The following is a 10,784-nucleotide window of genomic DNA, read 5'->3' as shown; positions in this document are numbered from 1 at the left end:
AGATATGTATCGAATAAGTAGATAAATATTGTAAAATGTTCAGAGATTTAAAAAAAAACATAACTTCTATCGTTTCCTTCTTTTTTTTTTATCTTGTCTCGCTCAGGAAATCGAGAGTGGCTTCACAAATAGTACTGCAGCTAAAACCTAGAGCTATTCCAAGAAGCGCTAGGACTACAGCAAAAGTCAAGTTCTAGCCATGCTTTCGAAAGTGATACTCCAAAGGTAGTTTTCTTTTAGCTAGAAAACAAGCTTGGAAGAAATACTCTGAAGATTTACTCTCATTGCACAAGTGATTTACACTCATTACGCAAACGGCAAGGATCCAGACCAGATGTATCTGTTGTCAAAGGTTCAGCGGCGGGACTCGGCAACGCCGGTTTCGTAAGCGCAACTTCAAACTTTCTAGTAGGGCACCGTGTACTGATTAGAAAATTCAAGGTGCTGAATATCATAAAAAAGCAATGAGGTTTTGGTAGAGTTAATTACAGCAATTTCTGAGACCCAACCATGATGACGCAAGCTGGCGTTGTAAAACAGGGATCACAGAAGCATCATGGAACACCGCCGCGCGTGAATCAGCAGATTCTTATAGAACTGATAATCAAAAATTTCGCCAAGATTTAACCATGCACTCAACGAGATAATATAGCACAGTGACTTTTATTGGTTATTTCTATGTCTTCGCTGTTCATTTACGTTGTTAAACATTAAACAGCCATGCGCACTATACCTAGAATTTTCTTTGTCAGTTTCCACATTTAGTTCTCTTACCACTTTTTTAACATACATTTTCAGATACCTCTTCCATATTTTATAGCGTTTTTCACCAGAAATGTATGAATTTGTCACTCTAATGGTGCGTGTATCTTTATTGACGTCTGTATTCTTAAATGCAGTTTGCTCTAAATATGCTTTTGTTTTACATTCCCATTTTATTGTACGTACCCCCTTACCCAATGCCTCAATTAGGGGCCAGTTAGGTACTTTAAATAAATATATAAATAAATAAATGAATAAATAAATAAATAAATAAATAAATAGACTAAGCGTATGTGTCCTGGCACCCGCACTAAAAAAACGCGGTGTAAATGTCTCGGAAGTGAGGACTAAAACGTCGCTAAATCTTGTAAACTCTTCTTAAAATACGGCAGAAAAGAAAGACGAAGGTAAATCACGTGTAGCCACAACAACTGCTAATAGTTCAACCAGTAAAATGCGCGCCGAGTAAGGTAGACAAATTTCATAAGACCGATTCAAGTACGGTGACATAACGCTCAAACCCGATTTCTCTTCACAGACTAAAGCACCAGTAGAATTCATGGTTTTTACTTGAAGGAGTGCGGGATGGCCTTTCAAAAGATCGCTTAGGTATACTGAGAAGGCACATAGAATTATTCGGAAATACATATATAATCAAGCTCAGTGTTCGTAATTGAAGTACAGCTATTTAATGAGGCCAGCTCGCGGCGATGAACTTGTAGGGGGCCAAAGAGCTTCGCACTGGAACGTTTGGTCAACGCCGCTGAAATTACCGATGGTTAAAAAAAAAAGATACGGTCGGCCTCGAGAGTTAAAAATATATTACGATGATGATGATACCTTCGACAATCGTACAAACCTACTGTGGGGGATAAACCAAGAACATGGCTGGTACTATGATAAGAAAAAAAACTTGTTTGGGACGCTCTAGATATTGAGATTCAATTTTTTTTTTACTGCGATGGCAGTTAAGTACTCGAAATTGGCTATGCCTTGTCCGTCCGTCCCTTCCGCTGACGAGGACCTTAGTCATCATCGGCGACACACAGTGACGATCTCTGTCGTCGCGAGGCCACTTCGTCCCCGGGCATCTCCATTGCCACAGCGTGAACAACGAGAAAGATTATCCACAACCCCCGCCATTGGGATTTCACAACCAATGCCGGCGAAGCCACGTAAATATTTTCAAGCCGAGCGCGTCAACCACTGCGCCAGCGCGCAGCAGGGGCGCTGGTCAATCAGTGCAACACACAGACTCTGAAAGCAGTGGCGACTGCTCGCGTATTTCGCAGGTGTGCACGTACATTGTTTGTAGCGGTCCAGGATTGCATTGCGGCATCCTGTACAGGAATCGTTCTCGGCGTGACTGCGTGAAATTGTCACGATCGTAAGGGGCACACGACGACAACGGTGATAACCCTCAAACATGGCGCATACTCCCACGATAGAGGACGCGCCGAGAATAAAGGCGATTGGTGACAAATCGACGTCGAAAGCACCGACAACGTAACAATGCCAACAGCGACGACGGCGACACCACCACATTGTTTACACAGTAGCTCACGGGATTTAAAGCCGCCAAGCGCCCTGTCTAGCAACACTGCATATGCACAAAGAAAATGGAATCGCTCGAATTCTCGTAAGTAACACTGCATCATTTCGCTAGCGTCACCGGTTGCAGTAGCAGTTCCGGTGTCAGAGTTGATTGATCCCCAGGCATTAAAACGAGTCATCGCACCTGAATAGCACGCAGAATTTAGCACTGCCACTGCCTCTTCACCTGAGGCCTATATTTTGATTTACAGAAAGAAAAGAAAAACAGGATTTAGAAATTGTGTAAGCAGACCTATAGTTTGAAGGTAATCTCAAATGACATGCTGCAGTCACGTTGCGCAGGTAGGTACTTGGACGTTTTTCGACTGAAAAATGAAAATAACGAAACCTGTTTTGCACAAAACGGACAAAAATAAGCGTGATGTACCAAGGTTATCTTAATTAAATATATTTAAATAGTGCAACGCAAACCCATCGCAAAGAAAATATGGCATATGTTTTTTTTAACCTGAATAGCTGCGAACGGAAGGTTCCATAAATCTATATGTATTTAACTGAATAATATAGCTCCCTTACATGGAGGAAGCCTCAGAGTGATAAGATCTATCCATGTGTGTAATTTGAATTACACAACATACATTCTATGTCACAGCAAAACGAAGTTGCGTACATCACAAAGAACAAGTGAGAACTTATTTAATCCACACTATTTTTCTGTACCATCCTCTTAGTATATTACTTCTTTAAAGGTTATAATACATTATTTTCATGTTTCTTTCTTCAAATTCTTACTTTGAGTGAGCAAGGCTTTATGCAAACGCACTTCTCCCCACTAGGAAGTGTGTTATAACCACTGTGTTCTTCTCCAGTTCCCCGTAGTGGGTGAACCGAGTTATACGAGGAAGAAAAGAGGCAACAAAAAAATAATAACTGTGGTCTTCACTGTGGAATACCGTAGCTGCCGCAGCAATTGCGTTCATAGCCGAAGGAAACACTGAAGCCCGCTGTCCTTTCTCTACCTAGCTCGATCGCGTGTATCCTCGTATAATGGCGCTTACCCACTATACGTAGCATCGGACTGGCCCGGTACAGCAGCAGTAACGCACCGCCCTTCGTTTTCCTCCCGATCGGCAGGCCCAGCAGAGCCGATTGAATCGTCATCGCCGCAGCACGCGAGGGAGCCTGCAGTGCGGTGCGTGCAGCGCGCCGAGCCGCGTGCCAGGGTTCTCCGTAGAAGCGCTTTGAACCACGCAAGTAACGCCTTCCTCGCCCAGCCCGTATCCCGCCCGGCCACGTCCGCGGCTTCGTCCGGTACCCAGCCACTCCGCTTTCGTTACTGTCCAGTCCCGATGCGCGCCGCGCCGCAGATGGCCCCGTAGTAGGTCCCTGAAGCGCCTTCCAAGAAGCATCCCGCAGAGATCACCTTCCGAAGCGCATCCGCTGTCAGCTGCCGACGCCTTTCTGCGCCCCCGAAATCGGCCCGTGTTTCAACGCGCACCCTGAACGGGCTTCACGCGTGTCCTCCAGCTCCTACTAGTTAGCCAGCCTTCCGCGACCGCCTAGGCGGCGGAGAGACCGTCCCGTCAACAGCAGTGGGATCCACCTCGCATCTTCGAGGACGTCTTCGAGGTTTCGAAGCCAGAGCCGGAACACCCCCTTGCCCAGCCATGGCCGTCAGCCCCACGGCGATCTCCAAGAAGGTGGTGGTGAAGGCCACCGACATACCCGAGCACATGCAGCAGGAGGCCATCAGCGTCGCCACGGCGGCCATCGAGAAGCACAAGATCCTGCGCGACGTGGCGGCGTTCATCAAGACCGAGTTCGACCGCAAGTTCGGCCCCACCTGGCACTGCGTGGTGGGCCGCTCGTTCGGCTCCTACGTCACGTACGAGACCAAGCGCTTCACGTACTTCTACGTGGGCCACATCGCTGTGCTGCTTTTCAAGGCCGGCTGAACCGAAGGCACGGGCACAGCGCCTTCCTGCAGCGCGACGCACGAGGAACTCGGAAATGCCCGCCGGCGTTGAACTGAATGAAGGTGATTCTTTTCAAAGCCGGCTTAAAGAGCGCCTGACTGTCTAGTTCGCGACGGCGGAGAACATAAAAAAAAAAAGATGTCTGCAGGCGCTGAATGAAGTACTTGCGTTTCTTCATCTAGCTTAGTTGAAACTTCTTTTTTTACCTCCCTTTGTTTCTTCTCCTGTGCGCTATCGTGTCTTTTAAATACATATTCTTCAGTGTGTGTGTTTGCAAGGGTTGTCACGTCATTGCAAGAGAACGACAATCAGTGTCACCTCGTTATATCAGCATGTGGTATCTACGCCCGGTTGCAAGTGGTAACAAAAGTAAATACATTTTACGAAGGAATATACTGTTACGAAGCAGACTTCTTAGCTGTTAAGAGATGAACCATATCGCGTGGCGCCTTCGTTCGCTGGTATATAATGACAGTGAGAGTTTGCATAAAAGTAGCGAACATGCTCAAGCGGCAACTCTCGTGTTGTGCTGTGTGCTAAGTAGGACCAATTAATATTAGAGCCTGTGCCTTAAATTTAGGCATCGGTACCTATGCTCGAGGCGTTCACTAAGCATCGTTCACAGCCCTGATCTCGACCGCATTCAAGGCGTGAACAGACGTGGCTTTGAGGCAAGGCGCCGAGACACTGCTGTTCCGCGTGTTGCACCTTAGGAAAGGGGCAGTGGCACATCATCGCAATCACAATCATCCGAAGTATCGACAGCCTTTACGAAAGCAAGTGTTCTTAATAAACGTAACTCTCTCTCATCCGCGATAGATATTGTCACGTGGTGGTGACGTTGAAGAACACAGTAGCAATACTGTGAACGACAAAACTAGCTTTTATTGGGCGAACTTTCGCCCTCAAAAACAGGCTACACTTATAGCACAACGATAGCGGCGAACACGGTCGGCGGTCGTCGAAAATCTGATCAGCGGATCAAGCGCGTCAGCTTTTATACAGCAGTCGTCGAACGTTCTAGACTATTCGTTGGGACCCGCGTGCCTTCCACAAAGTTCTACACCATTCGCGTCAGGCGATGAAATCAGATAACACAAGGTTCGGCGACAATAGACAGCGGATAGAAGCATCGATAACTTTCTAACTTCGGATACATGCAGGCGCGTCCCGCGCTGTGCGATAACACTTGTCAGGCGGCGAAACGTTGTCGCCCGATAAAGATAAGTACACGTGTCAATATATGTGGTGGGAATATAATCGCCTTAACCGAAACCTGGTTGCCCACGCATGCGCTTTACTCGGAGATATTTCAGGATGCGCACCAGTACACAGTTTACCGCAGCGACTGCACAAAGCATAGAGAAGAAGGCGTGCTTATTGCGGTTTCAAAAGCGATAACATCACCTATCCAAGTTAACAGCGCTCTAAAAATGAGTTATATTAACCCTAGGTAGCTATAAATTGATTCTTGGCACGTGTTATTGACCACCTTCTTCACCATCCACATTTATTAATGAACTGCATGACGCTATAAACATAGTATGTCCTGGTTTTCACTTCTCTCCCTTTGTTTTTGCTAGGAGATTTTAACTATCCAGACATAATATGGAACACCCTGCCATTACGCCTTTCACCATTCTCGCAACTGGCTGACGACTTTATTAATTTATGCTCCGCTTTTTTTTTTCTCTCACGCAATTAGTTACGCAGGCCACCAGGATTCCAAATAATGTAGCTAACACCCTCGACTTGGCACGTAGGACACGTGCTGACCTGGCATCTCATATCACATACGTACCAGGAATTAGTGACCACCTCTCGCTCAATTTCATAATTGACGCTTCTTTTCCTCAACATTACAAACCCCGAAAAGCCATACGCGACTATCGGAATGCTAACTTCGTAGGAATAAACAATGAACTGTCTCATTTCTATGATGACCTTGCTGAAGCTTTTGGTGATCGTTCGTCCAATCTAACTGGGATTTCTTTGCACATACACAGTTCACAGATTCACTGAGAAATGCATCCCCAATCGCACAATCACATCAAATGCGCAAGCGCCATAGTACTCCGGTCATCTAAAACTCTTATCCAACCGAAAAAAGCACTTCTGTCAATTAGCGAATTCGTCGCCTATTGATGCACGCTGGGCAACTTACAAATTCGCTTCAGATATCGATATAGCCGCTCTAAAAACTGCTAAAAACAACTAAGTACCTAGTACACTACCTGAAATACTAAGAAAAATTCTAATGCTTTGGCAAATAGTAAACCCAACAACTAACAATACTATTTCATTAGAAGATTCGTCTGGAAACGCCATTTCTGACAACATATGCGCGACCATTCTTAATGATTCATTTACGAGTCAGTTTTCAAAAACTGGCAATGTTGAATTTCCTATGGATAGCGACACGGATATACTTACCAGTGCGTCCTGTTATTGTTGAGGTACACGGAATTAACAAGTTAATAAATGGTTTACCGTATCATTCATCACCTGGCTACGGCTGCATTAAATAGTAAACTCCTTAATAGCGCTAGCCACTTTAGTTCCACGATACTAACAAAAATTTTCCAAGAATCTCTTAACTCATGTGAGCTTCCAAAGGAATGGATAATCGGGAAGGTGGTTTCAATCTATAAATCTGGCCCCGCAAACTCACCTCTTAATTAACGACCCACATCCCTTACAAGTAGATGCTGTAAATTATTAGAGCACTTTGTTTACACGAATCTGGCTTGCTTTCTAGAATTTAACTCATATTTGCTAACGCACGACATGGTTTTCGAAAATCATATTTCTGTGAAACACCACTGGTATCTTTAACTCATCATCTACATCACATCCTGGATCGCTCATGCTGCGCCGACTGTCTCTTCTTGAATTTCAGTAAATAATTTGATAAAGTATGCCATCAACTACTACTTTTTGAACTAATCTTACTAAATATTGACCCTAGCATTCTAAAATGGACAGAACATTGTAAGTGCAATGTAAGTGCAATGCAAAACGCGCACGTATCAACGCTATGCAGCGCGCATGTCTCCTCGCGCGTTGGGCCCCGTTTCATCATCATCATCATCATCATCATCATCATCATGATCGTCGTCGTCGTCGTCGTCGTCGTCGTCATCATCATCATCAGCCTGGTTGCGCCCACTGCAGGGCAAAGGCCTCTCCCATACTTCTCCAACTACCCCGGTCATGTACTAATTGTGGCCATGTTGTCCCTGTAAACTTCTTAATCTTATCTGCCCACATAACTTTCTGCCGCCCCCTGCTACGTTTCCCTTCCCTTGGAAACCAGTCCGTAACCCTTAATGACCATCGGTTATCTTCCCTCCGCATTACATGTCCTGCCCATGCCCCCCACCCCCATTTCTTTTTCTTGATTTCAACGAAGTTGTCATTAACTCGCGTTTTTTCCCTCACCCAATCTGCTCTTTTCTTATCCCTTAACATTACACCTACCATTCTTCTTTCCATAGCTTGTTGCGTCGTCCTCAATTTAAGTAGAACCCTTTTCGTAAGCCTCCAGGTTTCTGCCCCGTATGTGAGTACTGGTAAGACACAGATGGTTATACGCTTTTCTCTTCAGGGATAATGGCAACCTGCCGTTCATGATCTGAGAATGCCTGCCAAACGCACTCCAGCCCACTCTTATTCTTCTGATTATTTCAGTCTCATGATCCGGATCCGTGGTCACTACCTGTCTTAAGTAGGTGTATTCCCTTACCACTTCCAGCGCATCGCTACCTATCGTAAACTGCTGTTCTCTTCCAAGACTGTTAAACATTACTTTAGTTTTCTGCAGATTAATTTTTATACCCACCCTCCTGGTTTGCCTCTCCAGGTCCGTGAGCATGCATTTCAGTTTGTCCCCTGAGTTACTAAGCAAGGCAATATCATCAGTGAATCGCAAGTTACTAAGGTATTCTCCATTAACTCCTATCCCCAATTCTTCCCGATCCCGGGAATTTTTCAGCTGCAGGCTAGCAAGCGTGGGCCGTGGCTCAGTGGTAGAGTAGCTTATTGACACGTGTACTTATCTTTATCGGGCGACCACGTTTCGCCGCTTAACAAATGTAACCGCACAGCGAGGGACGCGCCTGCATGTATCCGACGTTTCTAGAAAGTTATCGATGCTTCTACCCGGCTGTCTGTTGTCGCCGAACCTTGTGTTATCTGATTCCATCGCGTAACGCGAATGGTGTAGAACATTGTGGAAGGCGCGCGGGTCCGAACGATTAGTCTGGAACATTCGACGACTGCTCTATAAAAGCCGACGCGCTTCACCCGCTGAGCAGATTTCCGACGATCGCCGACCGTGTTCGCCGCTATCGTTGTGCTATAAGTGTAGCCTGTTTTTGTGGGCACAGGTTCGCCCAATAAAAGCTAGTTTTGTGTTTCACCGTATTGCTTCTTTCTTCACCGTCACTACCACGTGACATCTGGTGGAGGTGCTTTACGTCCATGTACCGGACGCCCCCGACAAGCCGTAATCCAATCCCAGACCGCAAAGACAACACCAGCGCCGTCCCGGAGCATCGAGCAAGCCGCCGTCTTCAACAGCTGCCCCCGAAGCACGGACTTCTACCTGAGAAGACCAAGAAGATTGTGGCCAAGGAAACCCCAATGGCAGCCCCAGCGTCCCCCATCGTGCTGCAGCAGCCCAGGGAGCCTCCAACGTTCCGCGATTCAACATTCGAAGACCCGGAATCATGGCTGGAAACCTACGAACGGATCGCGACATTCAACAACTGGGACCCCGACGACAAGCTGCGGCATGTCTACTTCGCCTTAGAAGACGCCGCCAGAACTTGGTTTGAGAACAGGGAGTCGACCTTGACAACGTGGGACCTGTTCCGTAGCGCCTTCCTGCGCACCTTTACAAGTGTCGTGCGCAAGGAAAGGGCCGAAGCTATGCTGGACGCCCGAGTGCAGCTACCAAATGAGAACGTTGCCATCTTTACGGAAGAAATGAGCCGTCTGTTCCGCCACGCCGACCCGGATATGGCAGAGGAAAAGAAAGTACGCCTACTCATGCGTGGTGTGAAGGAAGAACTTTTCGGCGCAATGGTACGAAGCCCACCGACGACCATAGCAGAGTTCCTTCGCGAGGCCACCGGCATTGAGAAGACACTCGAAATGCGGAACCGGCAATTCAACCGCCGCACAAGCTCTACCCACTACGCAGGAATTCAATCACTGGCGACGGACGATCTGCGCGAGACAATCAGGGCCATTGTGCGCGAAGAACTGCGCAAGGTCTTGCCTTCGTCGCAGCCTCAAGTGGCCTCTATCGCCGACATCGTGAAAGAAGAGGTGCACCGATCCCTTGGAGTTCCTGAGGTGCAACCAGAACCACCGCAGCCGGAAGCAATGACCTATGCCGCCGCCGTCGCCCGCCGTCAAGGCCCCCCTGCGCGACCGCGCCAAGGTCCTGCAACACCGCAATTCCGTCGTCCGCCGCCGCCGCCGCCAGCGCGCCCACCCGTCGCCCAGCGCACCTATGCGAGGAAGACGGACATTTGGCGAGCCCCCGACCACCGCCCGCTCTGCTATCACTGCGGAGAAGCCGGCCATGTGTACCGCCGATGCCCATACCGCGACATGGGACTGAGAGGGTTCGCCGTCAACGCGCCGCGTCCACAGCTTGGGGAGCGCCCACGTGACATTGCCGATTACCTAGCCGCCACTCAGTGGAACTCTCGACGACCGTCCCGTTCGCCGTCACCAGGCCGCTACCTGTCGCCGCAGCGCTGTCCATACACTGGCCCAGCCCGGGGCCGCTCTGCGAGCCCATACCCGGAAAACTAAAAGCAGCAACCGATGGAGGTGCGGTTGCTGTTCGTCGAACTGACGAAGATCCTCCGCCGCCGACGAAGACGACGAAGAGACCATCTCGACGACATAACGACACGCCGCCGTCCCGACGAAGTCTGGAAGCCAAAACTACACCGACGAAAGACTACTTGACGACGCGACGTTCCAACTTCAGTTCAACACGACGCAGCCGTGATCCAACGCCAAGACCTAACTGCAATGCCAGACAAAGAACAACAGACCTCGACGTGCTTCTCGACGGCCACGCAGTCACTGCCTTAGTCGACACAGGGGCCGATTACTCCGTAATGAGTGGACACATCGCCGCCCAGTTGAAGAAAGTTAAGACCGCATGGGAAGGCCCTCAGATTCGCACCGCTGGAGGACACCTCATCACGCCGACTGGGATCTGCACGGCAAGAATAACCATTCATGACCGGACTTACCCTGCCACCTTCGTTATCCTCCAACAGTGTTCACGAGACGTCATTCTCGGTATGGACTTCCTGGACCAACACGGCGCAATCATCAACCTGAAGTCGAAGTCAGTAACGCTGTCGGAAGATAAAGCAATGCCGCCGGAGAGCCCTCGTAGTCACCACGCCTTGAGTGTGCTCGAAGATCAAGTGAGCATCCCGCCTCGCTGCAGCATTGTTA

General features: G+C 48.2%; 1 protein-coding gene across 1 annotated transcript; it reads left to right on the top strand.

Moving 5' to 3' along the window:
* Window positions 1–3,478: 3,478 nt before the first annotated feature.
* Window positions 3,479–4,560, top strand: LOC142584355 (dynein light chain LC6, flagellar outer arm-like). The gene has a single exon (XM_075694509.1). The coding sequence runs from the start codon at window positions 3,984–3,986 to the stop codon at window positions 4,269–4,271; it is 288 nt and encodes a 95-aa protein (XP_075550624.1). The 5' UTR covers window positions 3,479–3,983; the 3' UTR covers window positions 4,272–4,560.
* Window positions 4,561–10,784: the final 6,224 nt, after the last annotated feature.

This window comes from Dermacentor variabilis, chromosome 6 (assembly GCF_050947875.1).
Source record: "Dermacentor variabilis isolate Ectoservices chromosome 6, ASM5094787v1, whole genome shotgun sequence".
NCBI lineage: Eukaryota > Metazoa > Arthropoda > Arachnida > Ixodida > Ixodidae > Dermacentor > Dermacentor variabilis.
Note: the sequence above shows the minus strand (reverse complement) of the source record. Positions and strands in the feature narration are given on the sequence as shown.